The sequence below is a fragment of the Sinocyclocheilus grahami genome, unplaced genomic scaffold (assembly GCF_001515645.1).
Source record: "Sinocyclocheilus grahami isolate Dianchi unplaced genomic scaffold, SAMN03320097.WGS_v1.1 scaffold650.1, whole genome shotgun sequence".
Lineage (NCBI taxonomy): Eukaryota > Metazoa > Chordata > Actinopteri > Cypriniformes > Cyprinidae > Sinocyclocheilus > Sinocyclocheilus grahami.
The window spans coordinates 438150-461314 of NW_015505829.1; the positions used below are offsets into that span (position 1 = coordinate 438150).

The 23165-nt window shown below is 37.1% G+C and overlaps 1 protein-coding gene across 1 annotated transcript in view; it reads left to right on the forward strand.

Annotated features, from left to right (window-relative positions):
* Positions 1–22864, forward strand: part of LOC107558573 (syndetin-like) — a 112032-nt gene extending 89168 nt beyond the window's left edge. The window contains exons 21-24 of the mRNA XM_016242235.1: positions 1959–2117; positions 10285–10406; positions 21992–22181; positions 22703–22864. Of these exons, the coding sequence (XP_016097721.1) occupies positions 1959–2117; positions 10285–10406; positions 21992–22181; positions 22703–22822 (591 nt within the window). The 3' untranslated portion in view covers positions 22823–22864. The remainder of the gene's footprint in view (positions 1–1958; positions 2118–10284; positions 10407–21991; positions 22182–22702) is intronic.
* Positions 22865–23165: the final 301 nt, after the last annotated feature.

Sequence of the window (23165 nt, forward strand, 5' to 3'; positions counted from 1 at the left end):
TTTTTGAATTTTTTTTCCCTTTTTTGGTGTTTTTTTTTTTTTTTTTTTTTTTTGTACTGTATATACAGTTTATATAATTTTTTTTACTATTATCTATCCATATACTGTGTGTATATATATGTGTGTGTGTGTGTGACCGTGGACCACAAAACCAGTCATAAGGGTACATTTTTTGAAATTGAGATTTATACATCATCTGAAAGCTGAATAAATAAGCTTTAATTACCCTAAGCTTAAGCTTTGTTAGGGTAGAACAATATTTGGCCGAGATACAACTATTTGAAAATCTGGAATCTGAGGGTGCAAAAAAAATCTAAATGCTGAGAAAATCGCCTTTAAAGTTGTCCAAATGAAGTTCTTAGCAATGCATATTACTAATCAGAAATTAAGTTTTGATATATTTATGGTAGGAAATTTAGAAAATATCTTAATGGAACATGATCTTTACTTAATATCCTAATGATTTTTGGCATAAAAGAAAAATTTATAATTTTGACCCAAACTATGTTTTTTGTGGCTATTGCTACAAATATACCCAAGCGACTTAAGACTGGTTTTGTGGTCCAGGGTCACACACACACACACACACACACACACACATATATATATATATATATACAGTATATATACATATATTATATATCCAATTTTAAGGCAAATATGTCTTTATTGATTTATCAGAACTGAAAGTATCATTAAGAAGTAAAGTTGAACAGTAGGACTTCCAGGATTTGGGGGATTCATTTTGCAGTATATACTAGGGCTGGGTTTTGACACAAATTTCACGATTCGATTTGATTCTCATTCACAAGCTTTCGATTCGATTACCGATTCGATTCATTTTGGACATAAATATCAGGTAAAGTAGGCTACATGCCAAATTTTTTCAAGGGTAAAAAAATCTCACTAATGCTGTAAAATATACATGAGTCAGTGTGTAGTTGGTACTAGCTACATTACTATAATATTGAAGGTTAAAACGGATTTGTAGGCTACACAACTGCTAAAATTACACGTTTTTTAAATTTTTAAAATAAAGTTATTACATAATAATATTTCTACTTCAATTCGTTTTTGTTATTGGCTATAAAAATTTAAATGGTGGCTGTCATAAAACTTGATGGATTTATTCAAACCTAAATTAAACACTGAAGAGCAGTAAAAATTATAAGGAAGATGTTATATGGTGCATATATTTAGCAACATGCCCCTCTCTACAGTTTATTTTTCAGCTGACTAATGAGTTTATGGTCACCAAATATGTTTGTTTCTGAGGAAAATGTGACGTTACGTGGCATTGTTTACAAGACATTATATTGACGTCTTTGCACGGCTGAAACACTGATTGAGCGATTACATGAGACTGCATGAGACGGATTGTAAAGTTGTACTCTTTCTTTTAACTTACCTTCAGATGTTTATTCATGTTTATTAATGTGGAGGAGATGATTAGTTCACGTGCGCCTCGCGCTGCTGCGTCTGTTGGACTGAGGCGCTACAGCGATCTGTCACCACATTAAACAGCGCCAAAACGGCATTTATTATTTGAATACTGCAATACAATGGACAGAATTTAAAATCTGAGACTATGTTTCATATTAAAAGTAACAAAGTACAATGCTTATTGCGATATGTTGTGTGGGAGATGTGCTTCAATGTTCCATCCATTAACTGAAAACAGGCTAGACTAATTGATTCTTGGGATTTAAGAATCGATATGGTTCCGTAAAAATGAGAATCGATTAATATAGAGATATCTATATTTTTTTACCCAGCCCTTATATATACTTTTATTCTCAGTACAAGGCACTGTACGTATAACTGTCTCAACTATTTAAAATGTTAATCTTTGCATCTTGGATATTCGAGAGATACTAAACTTTGTTTTCCACTGTTTGGCTGATGGTTATGTAAAGGTACTCTTAATTTTGACCTATTTTATGCTGTTTTCTCTATAGACTGTATCTACAGCCAGCGAGCTCCGCAAACCCATTTACTGGATCGTGGCGGCCAAAGCCATAGATTACGAACAGATGCTGTTACTGATGGTGGGAGTGAAATGGGACATTAAAGAGATAATGTCACAGCACAACGTCTATGTGGATGTCCTTTTAAAGGTAATGTGTTTGTGAGGCCATGCAGTGGATTTTGTGTGCAAGAAAAAATGTGTTGCCGCCTCTGTTCATTTTCACACTAGAGGAGAGCAGGTGGGAGTTCGCTTAGACGTGAATCAGTAAAGATCAGCCAACCTTTTCTCCATCTATAGTTAGTTCTTGGCAATTTCTCTCCTTCTCTATAGTCAATTACAACATGGTTTGTCGAGTTTTAAGAAAACTGTCGTGCCACAGTAGGAGGGCATTGCTGACATGTCCTATCCACTCATCTGCTGTACTCACCTAACAGGAAGCAGGATGATTGAAATGTGTGGTGTCAGAATGTGTGTGTCAGAAGGTTATCCAGAGGTCTAACGTTAAGGTTGACATGCTTGGTTTAACTGAGAGAGACAGGCGACTTCTCAAACACTCACTCAAGTGACGGATGTGATTATGGGTTGACTTTACTGATGAGGTGACGGAATATCAGCTCCTGGGAGTCTGGAATTATTTATTATTTATCTGTAGTTTACATGACAAACAGTTGTGTAGAAGAGCACTGTATGTGGCCCGTGCTGGCAAAATGAGTCGGTATACGCACAGGCTAATTACAAGCTACAGGCAAAACAAGTGAAAAATGTCAAATTTGGTTGAATTTGAGGTTTTCACAAAAATAAGTTAATTAAGCCCGCGTCTAGAAATCCCAATGCTCCACATAGTAATTAAACATCTAAAATGATCTTTATTTGTACGGTTTCTGAGAGGTCTACTTTCTTTGTTTTAAAAAGTTGCGTCTGTCCATCGGAAGCAAAGCACTTGCGTCTGACGTTTTGATTTTGGTTTTGAAAGGAACATGCAGGAATGAGAAAATAAAGTGTGGGACTTAATTGACGTTAAAAAAAGTTGTGTATAGAGAGATAACCTACGAAAAGGATCTTACTCGACCTGACTGACACATCCGAAGCGTGCACGCAAAGACGCCTCTCAGACACCGCGTGATCCCGATATACACATATACACAGAATTACAGTATTTATTTCAAAATATCTTTGTGAGTTTTCATAATCTATTATGTCTTAAGTGAATGTTTGGTTAACTGTTGGGGAAAAAACATCTGATGTGTAACATTATATCAGATCTGTGTATAACAGTAGGTCTTAATATATAGGCTGTCTGTCTCATTAATATTAATCAAACAATAAAAGAATAGAGGGGATTATTCAGTGCTCTTGATTGAATTACCTTATTTGTAATGAAATCACTAAAGACCATGCAGTGATTTTTACATTTGATTCTTTGTTTTTCTTACTTTAATGATTCTGTTTAGGTGTAAAATTAAGAAAGTAATGCACTGTTAATTTGATTTGTTTCTTTCTTATGTTGGTTCTACTGTTTATTTGCATCTTTGTTCTTATTTTAATAACAGATAAAATAACAAAAATATATTTGGATTAATATAGTAACTATTATTAAGAAAAGAATTGGAGTGAATGATGAATCGAGAATCGTTTTATAGTCAAATCATTACCCTCTGAATCGTAATCGAATCATGAGGCAAGTGAAGATTCTCACCTCTAGTCACAATAACATCATCTGTGATTGGTCAAAACACCCCACGCGGTGCATTGTGGTAAAATGAAAAAAAAAAGTAAAACATATACTTTCCTATTTGGTGAGTGCCAAATTTGGTGGTATTACCAGAGATTTTAAGGTGTGGTTGCTAGGTGATTTTGTTTTGGAACCTTCAGAAAACTAACCAAAGTGGACCAAGACAGCGATGGGCTCTCGAGTTAGTGACTCGAACTTGAGTCGCATTTTAATAGACTTCAGACTCAACTCCAGACACGACCTGAAAAGACTTCAGACTCGACTCAACAAGAAGGACTCGTGAATATTTTAAACACATCTCGAGTCTTTTATCCTTAACTACTGATATCATAAAGAACTTGGAATTTACTTATATGCTTTTACTATATCTGCTTCACATATTTACTTGTTGATGTAGATGGGACTCTTTATCATAGTATTTCATGACGTATGTCCACGTATTGCGCATACATTCAGAAATGTCAGAAGGTTATGAAGCATGGCGGGAACCACCATGTCATATGTTCTCACATTTGGTTATATTGTGTCAGAATCATGAAGATCGGCTAGATGCAGTGTATGTGGGGAAAAACTTAAAGATACCGGAATGACAGCATCAAATCTTAGAATGTATCACATCTTAAAACACATCCACAAAAGTTAGTAACATTAACTCACCAATGTGCTGCAGTGTGTCCTGTTAAAAACATTAATGAAAAATCTAGCCTTTTATCATTCTTTTCGTAATATACGCATATACGGCTTTTCTCTCTTAATGTGTGTGTGTGTTCAGGTTTGAGTAATCATAATGCAAAAACTGAAGCTTAAAGACTTCATACTTGACTCGGACTTCAGATGAAAGACTTGTGGACATGTCTGGACCAAGATCACACCATCGCAGTGTGAGAAACTAGTGATGTCCTGCGGGCGCAGATGTGCTAAAGACATTCAAACCAAGGGCCTCTACAATTCCTACTCATTTTTGACACCTTTAACTCTCCAAATTTTTTTTTTTTTTTTTTTTCACAAAATAAAGGTTTTTGTTGAAATGCCAAACATGTTAGTAGAACATTGGTAGACCCACAGCTAATATTCCTTCTAATTTTGAGCGATGAAGATTAACAGTATTTCAGAAAAAATCTAATATTTATAGATTGTTCTCTAATTTTAGTCTCCACTGTATACACACACACACATATGAAGAGTTCAGATGCAAAAGCCTCTAACTGCAGTCTGAAATTTTCATCTAAAATTAGCATTTTTATCAGGCTCCTATGTTTAGGTTCAATAATTTTACTTTAATGGCAATATACAGGTCCTTTTCTATGCCATTAAAGTGAAATAACTGAACATAAATATATTTTTTATTAATAATAATACTTATTATTATTATTATTTACACTACAGTTCAAAAGTTTTGGGTCAATAAGGTTTTTTAAGAAATTAATTAAATTGTTCAAAAGTGACAGTAAAGTCACAAAAACATGCTATTTCAAATAAATGTTCTTTCAATCTTTGTATTTCGTCAAAGAATCCTGTACAAAATGAATGACTGTTCCACAAAAATATTAACCAGAAGAAAAATAAGAATAATAATTAATAAGACATGTTTCTTGATCAGCAAATCAGCATATTAGAATGATTTCAGAAAGATCATGTGACACTGAAGACCAGAGTAATGATGCTTTGCCAACACAGGAATATTGCACAATTACTGTTTAAACTGTATTTTAATCAAATAATGCAGCCTTAGTGAATATAAGGGACTTAAAAAAAATTTAAAAAACATCTTACTGACACCAAACTTTTGAACGGTATTGTATATAATGAATAATAATAATAATAATATATAAAAATCATAATATAATATATAATTATATATAAATGAAATATAAAATATATAAATACATAAGCCAACTTTGCATTATTATAAGCATTTGATTTCTGAATGAATTGCAGCACTGGCACAGCAGATAATTCTGATTTACTGAAATAAAGTCTAAGTGCGTAGTCATGTGCAGTGGACCTTGTGTTGTTGAACCCATGCCCACTCACACAGCTGCATGTTTAAAGTGAGATAATTCAGGTTAAGTGCTGCTTCTCTAGGTGCTGCTGTGGAGAGACGTGGGATTTGAACTCTTGAATGAAAGCCCGGTATAGCTGTCACTGTCCCCTGTCACTGTTGCTGTTCCACATGCAGCACATTACAAATGCATTGAAATGCTGTTATAATTTACTGGACGAATTGTGACTTCCACTGAAGCGAACAAACAAGTTAATGCCCACAACGAGCAGGCTTGATTGATATGTTTACCCTAAGGTTGCTAGTTAACTTTCTTCATGCAGATTTTTTTCTTCGTCCATTTTTTCCCCTTGCCTAATGACTGTGCCTCATGAAATCTTCTAGATTGAAAGATCACGATATCAATTATTTGTCAGGATCTGAATTATTTAAATGGTCAGGCTTTGGGAATCTCATGCAGAATTTGAGGGGCAAGTTTAAAAGGAAAAAAGCTAGCCCATGTCTCAGTTAAGTGTGACTGGACTGAGGGTGTCTCATTCATTTGCATGCCCACATCTCTTCTATAACCTTTGCTTATTAGCCTATATGAATTTTTCATGGAGTTAGGGAGCGGTTTGAATGGCTGACGCATATACTGAGACAAAAAAGGCTCTGTGAGTAGATGGGGTTTCACAATTGAATTATCTCTTTGGCTTATTTGCTGAGGAAGCATGATGAATCCAGAAATATGCATAATCATGTGGATTTACATAAGTTCCTGATCCGAGCTGCAAAGTTTTAGTGGGGAATGTAATGGAGCTTGGCTGCTAATGAAGAAATGAGGCTCACCTTTGTGCGCCAGCTAAGCTGAGTGAAGCCGCTGTGCCCGTTTCTCCTGGTGCCATCGTTGTAACCCTGTGCCAAGTCTGTTTGTTGAAGCCAATTTGTCTAGGTTTGCCAAGTTGACTGAATTAATTATGTAACTGTGGAAATATACTAGTGACTTACATTGACTTTATTTAAAATTTCCAAAAAAATGGCGTCCAGGTGCCTGGGCCCATAAATGACATTTGCCTATATTGTATGTATTAGTAAATATCACAATTAGTTGTCTGCATTATAGAACAGAAATGCACTGTTCTTTGTCTCTAACTGCCATGTACTGGTGTACCGGTTCTCATTTCTATAGGTTAAAGCAGTGGTCGCCAACCCGTCGATCGCGATCGACTGGTAGATCTTTATCACTCTCCCAGTAGATCCTGAAAAAAAAACTGTAAAATAAGTACAAAAATGTATTACATTTACGGGGTTATATTAATGTATCACTGAAGGGAACTGTCTTGAGAAAAGTTTCGATGGCAATGGCATTTTATTCTCCGTATAAAGCGCAACTCTGCTTTGTTTACAGCGGTAAACAAGGAAACGCTATATTGCGGTCGGTTCATAAGCAGTTTTGTCAAGTCCGCGGTTTTCCCGTGGAATTGGGCTACTTTAACACTGTTGCCGCGGGTTGTTGTTCATGTCCGCGAGTTGAAGCGACCCCAATAACGTGATATTTAGTCCCTGGAATGGGAATTTTACTGGAAGATCCCTGCCGAAAAACGTGTATTTTACCCCCGGAATGCGATTTTTACAGGGAACCTCCCTCGACACACGATTGGACTAGTTTTATTGCGAAAACCTGGCAACCCTGTTCATAGGCGCTACCTGCTGTCAGAGAGTGCGTCTCATTCAGACCTGCTGTTTTTGTTCCGTGCAGATGTTTTATGTAGCAAATAAATAAATAACATCTAAAGTCAGACCATTCTGTTTTTGTTTTAAATCCTGAAATTAATCTAAATCAAATCAAAAACAACTGCCCATGCAGATCATGATTAAAATGCAGTGGTTGCCTCTAATTTCAAATGGCTAGATATTTTTGTTTAAAGCCAGTTTGTTTGTTATAAAGCAAATAGCCAATAAATAAATTTCAGTATCAGAATCTAATTTGCTAGTAAAAAAAAAAAAGAAAGAAAATCTGAATTCTGAATCAGCTATGATCGGTGCATCACTAATTAAAATACTAAGTAAAAGGCCTCAAATTTGAAGTACAATCTGGGATGTCTTTTTCTATCAATTCTTCAATAGGTAGATCTTGTCTTTCATAAAGGCCGAGGTCAGGGATCTTGGACCAAAAAAGGTTGGTGACCACTGGGTTAAAGTAAGCTGTTCAATTTTCATTTCAATTTTTACAAATATGAAAATTCTGTCGTCATTTAAATGCCGTTCTCAACCTTTATGAATTCTCTGGAAAACAAAAGAGGATATTTTAAATAATTTTCCAGCTGTTTTTGTCCAAAACAATGCAAGTCAATCTGGACCAAACAACACTGTAGCCCTTTGACTTTTCTTAAGTTATTCAGTTAAAACCACTATTTGTTAAGCCACAGTTTTACACAATTTACCACCAAAAAAGGTTGGTGACCACTGGGTTAAAGTAAGCTGTTCAATTTTCATTTCAATTTTTACAAATATGAAAATTCTGTCGTCATTTAAATGCCGTTCTCAAACTTTATGAATTCTCTGGAAAACAAAAGAGGATATTTTAAATAATTTTCCAGCTGTTTTTGTCCAAAACAATGCAAGTCAATCTGGACCAAACAACACTGTAGCCCTTTGACTTTTCTTAAGTTATTCAGTTAAAACCACTATTTGTTAAGCCACAGTTTTACACAATTTACCCCAAAGCATCTGGCAGAACTACCCGTTTAGCTAAGATATACACAAATAATTTACATGATTTTCATAAATGGCCAATTCATCAATATTTATTTGAGATTTATTTTTAGACCTGGATGGGGTTTTTTCTTACAGCAAAAGAAAAAAAAAGTGAAAAAAAGAATGTTGCAGTTAAAAAACCGCCTAAATCACACTAATCTGTATATTATAGGCCACTTCTAAATACTGTATATAGCCTTGTCCCTAGAACGATGCGCAGTTTGCCAGATTAATCAGGCAAGAACTCTCTTTACCCCACTCCCCATAATAGATCATGTTGGAAAAGAGGCAGAGAAGTTAATTGCTCACTATTAAGAACTAATTTCAAAACCCGTTCCAAAGCTAAATAAGAATTTTTTCTTAGCTTTTTCTGTGAATTGATTTAAGAGACTGATATTGTGACCATTTCGAACCAATACTGATGACAGCTCAGAAGTGACATTACAGTTCTTTAGGATCAAAGTGGGTCAAATCTTCTTGTGGTTTTTCATCACACAGCACAAAAGCACATTAAAATGTTGGTCTCCACCACCCAGCACCCCCGCCCCCCAAATGCAAGACTTGTTAGAAATCAAAAACCTTTCAGTTTGGATTGCTTTAATGGTTATCAACATGGCCTAGTGCAAATAATCTGATCTATGTTTGTTGTGATTAGTTTCTTGCTATGAATTCTTATACTGTCTCTTGCAGGAACTATAAATTATAATTAGATTCTGAGACACAGTAATCTTGACACCATCACTATTCCATTATTTTTAAAACCATATTTCTAAGTTGTAAAATAAACTGGATTTTTTTTTTTATTAATTCAAACGATTAAAGGGTTGCAAAATAACCCAGACAACTTGCACAGCCGTTTTAGTGCTCTTGGCTCTTCAACATTCAAGGTGCGAGCCCACAGTGCATGTAGTCCTTGGCTCAAAAATGAGCCATATGTCATTGTGTTAAGAAAGTTATGGGTTGGTTTTCCTGTCACAAGTGAAAGAGAAAAGGGCTCGAGCACAGCTGAATCAACACCTCTGTGAGCAGCTGGCTTATACAGTGCAGGTTTTTGTACGTGGCATGGCTTTATCGAGACATCTGCACTACTTTCTTTGTATTGCCTGAATCCTGTAGGTTTGCCAATATGGCTCCAGTGAACATTTATAGACCGCTGTTTCTGCTTCTCTGAGTCTGTGATTAATTTACACCTTTCCTGGGATTTCTGGACTTGTACAGCATGCTAAAATACCTCTCATCCAGATGGTTCCAACACTACCCTATAAGAATGATGTGATGGTTAAGGTGAATGGTTAACAGCAAGCACTGCACACAAGAGAAGACACAACACAAAATGGTTAAGGGTCAATGACAACTAAGAGTGTCCCCTATAAAAAGCTATCTTTTAGCAATCTAGATTAAAACACACATTCGAAGTTCTTAGAAATGTACTATTTGATTCAATATCAATTCAATATTATTTAATATCCTGTGTTGTGACCAAGTAAAAAGTAATCTATTTTCCTTGAGTACTTGTTTTTTTTTAACAAATATTGTGAATTATTTATTCATAAATATTATGTTTATGAAGTTTTATATTCAATGTGGTATCAGGAGAGTTTTATAACCATGACAAAAATATATTTTATATATTTTAATTTATATATCCAAATTAAAATATATATTTTAATTTTGAAATCAAAAAGAGGTCCATTCAAGTCATTCCATGTATGAATTCCAATTGTAATGTTTTTATTTATTATGTTTCAATATTTGTTTATTAATCTTTTTTTAATTAATGAATAGATCCAAACAAAACATGAGTGTTATGACATTGACCCATATATCATCAACTGTTTTCTGCAGGAGTTTGAGAAGTTTAACCAGAGACTGGGAGATGTGTCGAAAATAGTTCGGATTCCTCTACCTGTGTCCAATGTCTTATGGGAGCACTGCATCCGTCTGGCCAACAGGACATTAGTGGAGGGGTAAGTGGGCTACCAAGCTGAACCAAATGGGTGTGGATGTATATGAAACCACCTGCTCTCAGATACATCCCCTACCACAGAATGTTTTTATTGGAATGCTGGCCATCACAAACCACTCAGCGCTTTCCCAGACAAAGAAAATAGCTTGCAGGAGCAGTTGGATCACATATAGGTCCAGCAATGGCCAGAGACCTCCTATGGTAATGCCACTTTACATTGGTAGTATTGATGGAACTAGTTTTACAGTGTGTTGTATTTTATTTTATTTTTTTTCATTTTATTTTTTAAATCCCAGAGTGAATTAAACGCATTTATCCAGTAAATTTACCTTTAGCCATTTCTCCACTTATATTTCTCATTTACAAAAAGTATTTACCTTTCAGCTTCAGCGCTTTCCCAAACAAAGAAAATAGCTTGCAGGAGCAGTTGGATCACATACAGGTCCACTGAGTCCAGCAATGGCCAGAGACCTCCTATTAAGGATTTGCCTATATTTGGCAAATTGTTGTCACAAAGTTTTCAGTTCCCTTTCAGTCCCTTTCCCCTCGACGTCACGTCGGAGGACCGACGAAATTGGGATCTCGCTTAGAGGGACCAATCTACTTCGAGTGTAAACTAAACGAGCCAATGCACATTGGCATGCGATTATTGCATCCAGCTGCTGCTGATCACAGCGTGAGTATAAGTAGGCAGCAGGTGCAGCGCATATTCAGCTTTTCGCTTCGGAGCCGAGCGATCACATCGTTCCGCTCCTGACTACTCTACGGAGAGAAGACTGAACGAGTTCAGCACGCTCTTGGAGAGCTCTTCATGTTGGCGGACGGCGCTTCAGCGGTGGTGGTTTCCCGTGTCGAGTGGGTTGCACACATCAGGCCGCACTACCCCCTGATTGTGTTGCAAATGATCATCTCCCCTGTGCGCCCAGCACGCTAAAAGAGCTTTTTCCCCTAAAAGAGCATTCTATTGAAAAACAACCACAGAATATGGTGGTGTCACCATCTTGCTTGGTAGTTTTGGCATTGCGCTGTATTTGGTGTGCCAAACATAGCACTTCACTTTCAGGCCAAAGAGCTCAAGTTTAGTCTCATCAGACCACAAAATATTCTTCCAATAGATTTCATGTTTTGTCACATGGCTTCTAGCAAATTCCAGGCTGACTGTTGGCTTGTCTCAAAAGTGACTTTCTTCTGGCTGATCTCCCAAAGAGTCATAAGACGTCAAATGCTCAAACACTTGTTGTTGTCTAGACAGTTTTTCCTCTTTCAGTCAAACAGCTCTGGAATTCCATGTAGACCATTTGGCATCTTGGTAATTTTTCTTACAAATGTCCTTTTTATCCAGTTGCTCAGTCTTATAAGATGGGCTGACCTTAGAAGTGTTTGGGTTGGTCCACGCTCTTTCTGTTTTGCTTTAATAGACATAGAAGGTTAAAAGCTTTACCAGTCTTTTTATAACCGTCTACATTCCTCCTAACAACTTCTTCCTGAAGTTCCTCAGGCAGATCTTAATTGATTTAATCTTCTCACAAAGTCACTGATATTTATGGTGCAAGCAAGCACAAGTGAACACAAGTGGATTCGATATTAGCATGAAGCTGCTATTCTGATCACTGGATAATTGAATGTCTCACCCAGTATAATTAAAATGTATTTAACATGAAGGATGAGTAGAGTAAAAACAGTAATAATGTGAAATATTATTACAATTTTAAATAGCTGTTTTCTATTTTAATATATTTTAAAATGTCATTTATTCCTGTGATGGCAAAGATGAATTTTTAACACTCATTTCTCCAGTCTTCAGTATCACTTGATAGATCTATCTATCTATCTATCTTTCTATCTATATACACACACACACATTGATCGATAGATAGATAGATAGATAGATAGATAGATAGATAGATAGATAGATAGATAGATAGATACTTTTTTCCTAAAGCAGACTTGTTTAATTTTCTATGACTTCAATAATATATTAATTTTTAAAGCAAAAGGCAAATGTACTACTGGCCAGATGCTTTTAAACCAAAGGTACTGTGTATGTATTAAAACAGCAAGCCTGAATGAAAGGTTTAGTTTCTCCTGTTCTTTATTCCTCTGCTTAAATTGTGGAGTGTTTTTACGAGCAAGAAGAGCTTTTGGCTTTTTCAATATGGCTTGGCTGGCAGTAATTGTTTTGAGGGATGTAAACCCTTTATCACTGGGGATTTGTGGGTGTGCAAAATCTTGTGCTACGTGTTGATGATGTTTGATTTAAAGCAAGAAACACTTAGATTTTCAGCTGTCTCATCAATCTTGTGTTTGGAACAACTCACGTCATTGTGTTTACCTGAAGGAGTATTTTTCCCCATTCTTCCCTTTTTCCTGAGGCATGATCATACTGTAGATAATGTAAAAATGCATTAGTTCTGTGAGGATTCATCAAATGTCTGTAATGACTTTGTGCCATGAGCAGAATGGCTTTGTTGCTCTCAAATAGCTGCATATATAAATCCATCAATGTTGTTTGATTTCTTCAAAAAAAAATTTCCTTCTTGTTTCCTCTTCTTGCACTATCCTTCTTGCACCCATCTGCTTGTCATTAGTCGAGAGCCAGATTATTGTAAATGAACATCAGAGAAGTTTGTGTGGCACGGTGCAACAAGCAACTTAGAAGCCATGTCTTCTCCAGAGAGCTGTTGTCAACCTGTCTTCCATCACTCTTTCCTTACCCCAGTATATTATCTTCAGTGTGCTGGCAATCTTGCCGCTCACAGACTTGTAGAGAAGCTCTTGTACTCGTCACCCCCTCAGCATAATGGCGATTTGCTGGGAGCACATTTGACATGACTTGACGGGCACCTCTTGACTTCAGAGAGGTTCTTCATAGTAAAGCTTCACTGTAGACATCTGGATTTAGTCACATGTGAGAATAAAATGTATCAGAATAATGCATTTCTCTTGTCATGTAATCCATTGATTATTCATTTCTATAGCTCGGGAGTCCAGAGATGAGCAGGCTTTTTTTAAACAACTGAAAAGCACAGTGCAAGTGCACAATAGAGTGTGAAACAACTGGACAGATGGACTGATGTGGAATGACAGTATGTTCCCAGAATATCTCTAGATACTCTTCTACAAACTCATCGTTCCTGTATTGTTCAGTCTCATATAGGCCACCTCTGGCCAAATGTGTGCCTTGGTTAAAATCACCATTTGATGCCTTCCTTAGTAGTTGGTCCTCTGTACAGTCTGCGTACTCCGTGTGTACAAAGCTGTGCACATTAAGACTCAAAAACCCTGAGGACCTTAAAGCAAAGACACATTCAATTGATCAAAAGTAACATTCAAGGCATTTATTTGATACATAAAAATTTATATTTTATATAAAAGCTGTTCATCAAAGGCATAGGTAATATTAAGCAGCACAACAGTTTTTAACATTGATAATAAGAAATTTTTCCTTGGCACCAAATCAGCATATTAGAACAGTTTATCAATGATTATGTGACACTGAAAACTGGAGTAATGGCTGCTAAAGTTTTAAGTCAAGTCACCTTTATTTATATAGTGCTTTAATCAATACAGGTTGCGTCAAAGCAGCTTTACAGTGTTAAACAGGAGAAGCGTGTGCTGATAATGCAAGCGGACAATAGAAAACAGTCAGTTTATCAGTTAAAGTCATTTCATTGTTGATTCAGTGATGTCATCTTCCAGCTCAGTTCAGTTCTCTTCCAATAGTGTCTGTGCAATCAAGCCAACAATGTTCCAGAAATTGTGTCCCCAACTAAGTAAGCCAAAGGTGACAGTGGCGAGGAACCAAAACTCCCATCGGTGACAGAAATTGAGAAAAAAAAAACCTTGGGAGAAGCCAGGCTCAGTCGGGGGGCCAGTTCTCCTCTGGCCAGACGAAACCTGCATGGTGTGGTTTAATTCCAGGCTGCAACACACGTCAGATTGAGCAGAGGACTCGTTTGGTTCTTGTGGTCTTGAGCCAATGGCTGATGAGGTCTTCACAGGGGATCTGTCTCTAGGTTTCGTCTAATTGACATGGTGTCCGCTGACATTCAGGGCTATAGAGGTCGTCTCTAGGTGCTGATCCACCATCTGGACTGGATCCAAGTGACTGCAGTGACCATCTGATCTGAATACGAACTGGATCTGGGTGGCTACGGTGATCTCGGAATAAAAATGAAACTGTAAGAAGAATGGCATCTATGCTAATATTAGTCAATTTAACCAGTACATTGGGTGTTATGGAAAGTGTTCCCGGTTCCGGTTGACAATATGAATGCATCCTAACAATTCTTTAACGGATTTGAATTATAGAAAAGTGATCGTATGTTATATGTGTATGCCAGGTTAAAGAGATGTGTCTTTAATCTAGATTTAAACTGACAGAGTGTGTCTGCCTCCCGAACAATGCTAGGTGGGTTGTTCCAAAACAATCTACATTAAAAAAAAAAACACACACAATCAACTGTTTAAAATACTACAAGTGAATATAGACACCAGGACATTATAATGTACATGAAAAATGCATATTAATTTTGAAATGTGTGAAGATTTCTTTTAACAATGTAATTAAGTGAGCGTTAGATGGTGGCAAGTGTAAAAATGTAAGATATCAAAATCGGGGAAGTGAGCACGCACAATTTAAAATCTATTATCGACCAATACTAATAAATTATTAACCTTATATAGGTAGATAATCAATATGGTAATGATATATTTTGTCAATTAATTAATCTGATATTAGGGTTAGGGCTGGGTATATCGTTCAAAACTTTTCAATATCGATACCGATACCTTGACTTCGATACCGGTTCCTGAACGATACTTTTTTCGATACCAGTTTTATGAAATCAATTTTAACAAGATTAAATTATCCAATAAAAAAACTACTTTGGTTTTATTTTTCAGCTTGTTGATTTTTATACAAACTCAGACTCATCTCCTGAGCCACTGCACAAAGGAACAAAATGTAACCAACAGAATAAATCAGCGCAAATAGTTTTAATAAAGCTCAAATAGTCTTCAGTTTACACATGCAACAGCAACAGCAGTGGAAATGCCAGTATGATGAGGATCGTTTTCATTTTAAAACATAAACGCACCAGTGTAAATGTAGCCTTACATCTATTGGGGCTGGGACGCATTCACATTATAGCCTCAAGATGTATGCCACATCTCTGAGTGTAACCGGTGTTAACTAGTAGGTGTGTTCGACTTGACACGGACCGACTGTGCAGACCGGTTGGTGTTTTACATTACCACGAGAGCTAAGAGAGCAGACTGCTCCGTGCGCTTTCGAATCGCTCTCGCGGATGTCAAACACTGATCGATCTGTCGTGTGTTGCAGGCTTATTGGCTCACTGACGCTGATGAGATTAACCCCTTAGGTATCGAAATTTGGTACCGAATGACGAGATGTTTTTCGATACTCGATGGTATCGAGGGAATTCGGTCGTTGCCTAAAAAGTATCGAACTCGATACCCAGCCCTAATTAGGGTAAGATTTAGGGTTTCAGTAGTGGCAACCTGTCATAATCCTCAGATTTTAGAGGGTAGGTTCGGTATAGGACTGTGATTGTTTAAAAGCATGTTTTTTGCCAAGACAAAATATATAGTTTATAAGAGCATGGCCCAGCATTGAGGTGCAAGCACCTCCTGGCAGGATTCAGCTGTATATCTGCATCATAAGGTCAAGGGTCACTTGTTTGAAAATGGCAGAGCTCAATCTTTGAGGGCAGGTTGTTTGAAAGAAGTGTTAAAGAGGCTGCCTGTGTGTAGCCAGAGCAGTCTGTATCCAATAGCTTCGCTGCTTTCTCTGCCTGTGCAGTTTTGTTCAAATCTGAACAGTGATTGCAATTACAGGGAGTTAACGCTGTAATCGTCACATGTTCATGTATACAGCATCCACAGCATTTTGAAAGCTGAGAAAATTACCATCGTCCTATACCTGATTAAACGCTGGGATAGTTTCCTAAACAATAATAATAATCATGAAATGCCAAAAAAGTCAGTTGTGAACAAACAAACTCTACCCAACAGTTTTTGCCTCTAGCTATAGACCTACTGTCAGTATGTGTTCACACAGTGTCACGTTGGCAGCCAGGGTCAACAGCATGGGTAGACTTATGGCTGTGCCCCCTCTCCAGACAAAATGCTTTTTACTTTAAAATGTGTTTTACTGTGTTTAATGTTTTGCAACTCCTTTAAAAAATAAAAAAAAATCAGTAAATACATTTTCGCGTCTATGATTGAACTCGCTGTGGTACAGTGTGTTAAAAATGGTTTGTTAAAAAAAAAGGATGATCTTTTGGTATTTGAATTTGAGACCTTTTTTACTCATCCACAATGTTTATCACCACTCCACCAAGCAATGATGCCATTAAAATGTTTTTTTTTTTAGTTTTATCTTTATAGTGTCATATGTTACTTCATTTTATCTTTGATTTAAACATTTTTTTTTATCATCATCACGCACACATACTACTAAGTCTATTCTGCTAAACATAGATGCATTGAAATGATCAAAAATGTCTAAAACATTTATAGCGTTACAAAAGTTTCCTATTTCAAATAAAAGCTGTTCTTTTGAACTTTCTCTTCATCAAAAAATGAATTTCTGAAGGATAATATGACACTGATGTCACTCACAGACTAAACCTAATGGCTGCTGAGAATTCAGCTTTGCCATCACAGGAATAAATTATTTTAAATTGGAATAATATTTTATAAATGAGTTTGCAGACCTTTTAGGGGATGTTTTGACATGACCATATTCTAATACTCTGTGATTTCAATATTCATGTATGCTGCTCTGCCAATGCCTTAGCTAAGGAATTTTTCAATTTATTGTCATTGTTGAATGTTATCCAGTGGGTGAATGGTCACGGTCATATGCTTGACTTTATACTAACATATGGTTTGTCTATGGCTGATATTGACATTTGTGATTCTCCGATCATAGACCAGTGCTCTTTTCAGCACTCCTTCCAGCTCCACCTAAAACTTTACCACTTCAAGCAAGTTGGTCTCATATTTTGACCTTGAATTCTCATGCTGTCTTCTCAGAATTGTATTCGGGGACTGACAGTTCTCTGATCTCCAATTCTATTACATCACATTTAGATGTCGAGGAGCAGATACAAATTTTTTATAATAAATGCTCCGGCATCTTAGACTCTATTGCACCTCGGTAGCTTGTCCATCCCCAAAACAAGTCCTAGTCTTGGATCAACAGTGATATCCGATTGTTACGACAGCAGTGCCGATGGCTTGAACATAGATAGAAGAATGATCCAGTTATCATTTGAAAAGATGAATGTCTCCCTACAAAATTTCCAAAAGGCTGTCAGGGTTGCCAAGCATACATTTTTAAAAAACTCTCATTGCTCCAGAATGCTTTTTTTCAACTATTGATTCCGTCTTAAATCCTTCTGTTAAGACTTTATCTGTGACCTCTCCCTCTGAGTGTGAAAACTTTCTTAGCTTTTTTTCTAACAAAATCAATACTACTCGAGCCCAAGTTTTTACCTCGATACTTCCTTTACCTGATCCTACTTTCTCCTGTTCACAGTGGAGTGGAGTGAATTTGAGCCGGTCTCCCTTCAGACATGTAGAGTAATCACTTTAAAATTTAAACTTACTTTTACCCCTCATGATGTTCTTCCTTCCCATTTTTTAAAACAGATCTTTGATATTGTTAGCCCAAATATCTTGCATATCATTAATAAATGTTTATTGACTGGGACTGTTCCAGCCTGCTTTAAACTCGCCACTGTGACTCCTATTCTCAAAAATACATCACTTGATTCCACAATATATGCTAACTACAGACCCATCTCCAATTTGCTGTTCTTAGCCAAAATCCTTGAAAAAGCTGTTTTTATACAATTGCAGAATTACCTTCAAATCAATTCCATTTCCGCCGTTTTTCAGTCCGGCTTCAAAGCCCTTCATAGTACTAAGTCTGTTCTCTTAAAAGATTTTAATGATATTTTAATGACCACAGGCCTTAGTGCTTTTAGATTTGTGGATCACAGGATTCTTTTATCTCTGCTTGAACGTTCCATTGGTATTACAGGTAGGGTACTTAAATGGTTCCAATCTTTTCTGTCAAATAGTTTTTCTTTCAGTTTAGGTGTTCATTTGTCCTCGGTAGCTCACCTCACTTGTGGTGTACCCCAGGGATTGATTTTAGCACCATTATTATTTTCATTATATATGCTAACTCTGAGATCAATTATGAGTAAATTTGGGGTCTCATACCACTATACCACTGTTACTCGGATGGCACACAACTTTACTTACCTAAAAAAAGTAAAGACAATTTGGCATACAAGAGATTGGAAGCCTGTCTCCATGAACTCAAACTGTGTGCTTCTTAAAAGATTAGTTCACTTCCAGACTAAAAATGTCCTTATTTACTCACCCCCATGTTATACGAGATGTGCATGTCTTTCTGTCTTCAGTTGCAAAGAAATTAAGGTTTTTGAGGAAAACATTCCAGGATTTTTCTCCATATAATGGACTTCAATGGCAACCAACGGGCTGAAGGTCCAATTTGCAGTTTCAGTGCAGCTTCAAAGGGCTGTACACGATCCCAGCCGAGGAATAAGGGTCTTATCTAGCGAAACGATCAGTCATTTTCTAAAAAAAACAACAAAAAAAACATTTGTGTACTTTTTAACCACAAATGCTCATCGTGCTCTAGCTCAACCTTATGTAGTCAGGTTGGAAAGGTCACGCGTGACGTAGACGAAGTACCGAAACGTATTTACAAAGTGAATGTGCAAAGAAAGTCAAACGCCCTTTACAAAAAAAAAAAAGTAAAACAACGATATCGGACGATTTTGAAGTTGGAGGAGAAAATGAGATGAGTTTTTCGCCCTACCCTACCTTTCTGAACCGGAGTACACAGGCCCTGTCCCAAATGGCACACTTCATGTGCACTTGCGGTCTTGCAGACTTACAGTGGCTGCCTCGTGCGCGTGTCTGTTAAAGGGTTAGTTCACCCAAAAATGAAAATTAGACTGTGTTTTACTCACCCTCGAGGCATCCTAGGTGTATATGACTTTCTTCTTTCAGACGAATCCAGTCGGAGTTATATTAAAAATTGTCCTGGCTATTCCAAGCTCTATCATTGCAGTCAGCGGGTGTTGCATTTGGAACAGTCCACAAGTCGTCAAATAAACCATGCACATCCATAATATACGTGCCTCACACCGCTCCGGGGGGTGAATAAAGGCCTCCTGTAGTGAATCCATGCGTTTTTGTAAGAAAAATATCCATATTTCAAATGTAATAAACACTTTTCTCTCACTTCCGTTATCTGTCATAAGTGGAAGCCGTTCCGGCAGATGACGCAGCACATATGCACAGCGCGCGTGCCTCTGAGATATGCTAGTCTCGCGATTTTGTTTATAGGAGCAAAGGAAGCAAAGTTTCCTTACTTTAGCAAAGGAAAACCAGTCTCCTCTTGGTTTATATTGAAATCCTCCTGCATTTTTCTTTGCAAATCCTCGGCTTGTACTTCTAATTCATGACCGGCATTTTGTTTTGTTCTCTCTCTGCGTTCGTCACTAATCACGCAACGCCGACATCCTACGTCATCTGCCGGAACGGCTTCCGCATATGACGGATAACGGAAGTGAGAGAAAAGTGTTTATTACGTTTGAAATATGGATATTTTTCTTACAAAAATGCATGGATTCACTACAGGAGGCATTTATTCACCCCCCGGAGCCGTGGGAGACACGTTTTATTATGGATGTGCGCGCTTTATTTGACGACTTGTGGACTGTTCAACTGCAACACCCGCTGACTGCAATGATAGAGCTTGGAATAGCCAGGACAATTTTTTTATATAACTCCGACTAGCTCCTAAATATCTCTCTGATTTAATTGTCATTTACAATCCTTCTAGATCACTCGGATAAAAAAATTGTCATCCTTCGTCGGTACCACAATCTCGTCTGTAACGCAGTAGCTGGTCTTAAGCAGTGGAACAGCCTGCCGCTGTCTGTCAGAACCGCGCCTACATTAGCCGAATTCAAATCCATATTAAAAAACTTTTTTTTTTTCTTGTGCTTTTAATTCTTTGTAATTTTTCATGTGCTTCTTCGTATTATTTTCTTCTCTTAATTTTATGTACGGCACTTTGGCCAACTAAGGTTGATTTTAAATGTGCTTTATAAATAAAAATGGAATTGAATTGAATTGAACTGAATTACATGTAATCAACGAGACAAATTTTGAAAAAATCTTCCAAAATCTAAATGGCCCCTTAGCTAATTCATCCTAGCACCGATTCTACTGATAGCCATTTCAGCCGCTCTTTTTGCAAGTAGACTCTGCCAGTGCAGCGCCGAGTTGCACAGTAGCTGGTTTTAAGCAGTGGAACAGCCTGCCGCTGTCTGTCAGAACCGCGCCTACATTAGCCGAATTCAAATCCATATTAAAAAACTTTTTTTTTTCTTGTGCTTTTAATTCTTTGTAATTTTTCATGTGCTTCTTCGTATTATTTTCTTCTCTTAATTTTATGTACGGCACTTTGGCCAACTAAGGTTGATTTTAAATGTGCTTTATAAATAAAAATGGAATTGAATTGAATTGAACTGAATTACATGTAATCAACGAGACAAATTTTGAAAAAATCTTCCAAAATCTAAATGGCCCCTTAGCTAATTCATCCTAGCACCGATTCTACTGATAGCCATTTCAGCCGCTCTTTTTGCAAGTAGACTCTGCCAGTGCAGCGCCGAGTTGCATTCCAAATCATTGCCGGCCATCAAGCAGAACGTGACAGGAAGAAGGAAGGAGGCAGGGAAACAGAAGGATATATTGGCAGACTGGATATACTCAATAGGCCCAGCAATATCTTTCAACTTACAGAAAGTAATTACACCGCTGTCAGCCAAAAAGTAAACCGGGGTGTCAACAGCACTGAACTCCGCATGGATGCTTGTTTGCCTTGGATGCAGCTACACTGTAATCGATGGTTTGGTTGTGTTGGATGCTTAGGGCTCAGGTCTGCAACCAAGGCTCACAAGCTGGACAAATCAAAATGTGGCAAACTGACCAAAAATGGCCCTCAGCATTTGGTGTCTCTTACCAGTCAAAAGACTGAATTGTGCCATATCCCACAGTCTAGAGCTGAAAACCAGATTTATAATTTTATGAGTATATGCACCACTATATTTTAACTCTTTTATTGTGTCTTTACATTCAGAAGGGGAGAAGCAAAAATAATGATCTCAGCTGTCATGCTCTAAATCTTGTTACATGGCCCTGGATATTAGAAAACTTTATTCTGGTCAGTCACTATCTGTTTATTGATGTATTCTTATTGACATTCCATTTACATTATGGTGGTTAGTGAGGTTCCATGTTCCATCAGTAATAGGGCATAAGGTTACATGTAACCCTTGGAATTACAAGCACCACCATTCTCGTGAGCGAGACACTTAACCAGAGGTTACTGTGGGGGACTGTCTCTACAATTAATGTGGCATAAACTGTCAACAGTTAATGAATGCCCTTCATCTGTCTGATACACACTCACCTCTGCTCTCCTTCTCTCCTGCTTTCTGCCAGCTATGCAAATGTGAAGAAATGCAGTAATGAAGGACGTGCGCTGATGCAGCTGGACTTCCAGCAGTTCCTGATGAAGCTGGAGAAGCTCACCGACCTCAGACCAATTCCAGACAAGGAGTTCGTAGAGACCTACATCAAAGTATACTACCTTACTGAGAACGACATGGAGCAGTTCATCAAGAACCACAGGGTAAGATGGATGACAGCTGACAACACAATGTAGACGGGTTGTTAAAAGGCGCTAAAAGGATTTAATACTTTCAAATTGCCAAATGCTTTGAAATTGCTAAAAAGTAAAATCAAGTAAAAAGCACATCAGTAGTAATCAAATCAAAAGCAATCAAGGCTAAATGAACTAAAGAATATTAAATAATATATGTTTGATCTTATTCACAGAAATGAATCAAACTTACCTAACCTGGCAACATTTCTTTCTGAAATTTAAATTAGAGATCTTTTTAAAACACCCCTGTCTTAAAACTTGTCAAAATTACAATATCTCAAAGCTAATCTAATTTAATATCACCATCAAAACCATTGTGAAAATTCTATGTCATGCAGCACTAATTGATTGCTATTTAAATGTTAAAAAAGGCCCTGTGATGCTGCTTAGTAAAGCATGTCATGCAAGGCCGGCTTTAATTCCTCATTAAAATGATGTAAGCCATCTCCAGTAGAGATTTATCACCAGTTTGTTTTGTGTTTGACCAGGAGTACTCTATGAAGCAGCTGACTAACCTGGTCAACGTCTGCCTCGGGTCCCACATCAACAAGAAAGCGCGACAGAAACTCCTCGCAGCTATCGATGACATTGACCGTCCGAAAAGATAAATAAATGTCACTGAACTACCCCACCAAACCCCACAGAACGGTCACCAAAAAAAAACAACTCCACTCTTACTTGACTAGTATATATTATCGTGCACAGCCTGCATTTTCTTTTCTTTTCCTTTTTTTTTTTTTTTTTTTTACCATATAAACGTTTGTGGTTTCTGTTTACATTTTATGAATGTAAGCAGGACGTGCTCTGACTACATACCAAGCGGTCATTTGAAGAGCTGTAAGGGATAATGGATAATGAAGGTGTTATCAGTATCACTTGTCTAGCAACACGAATGAATGACTCATGCGCTATCAAACATAGCTGTGGCTAATCAACTATATTCTTCTGAGA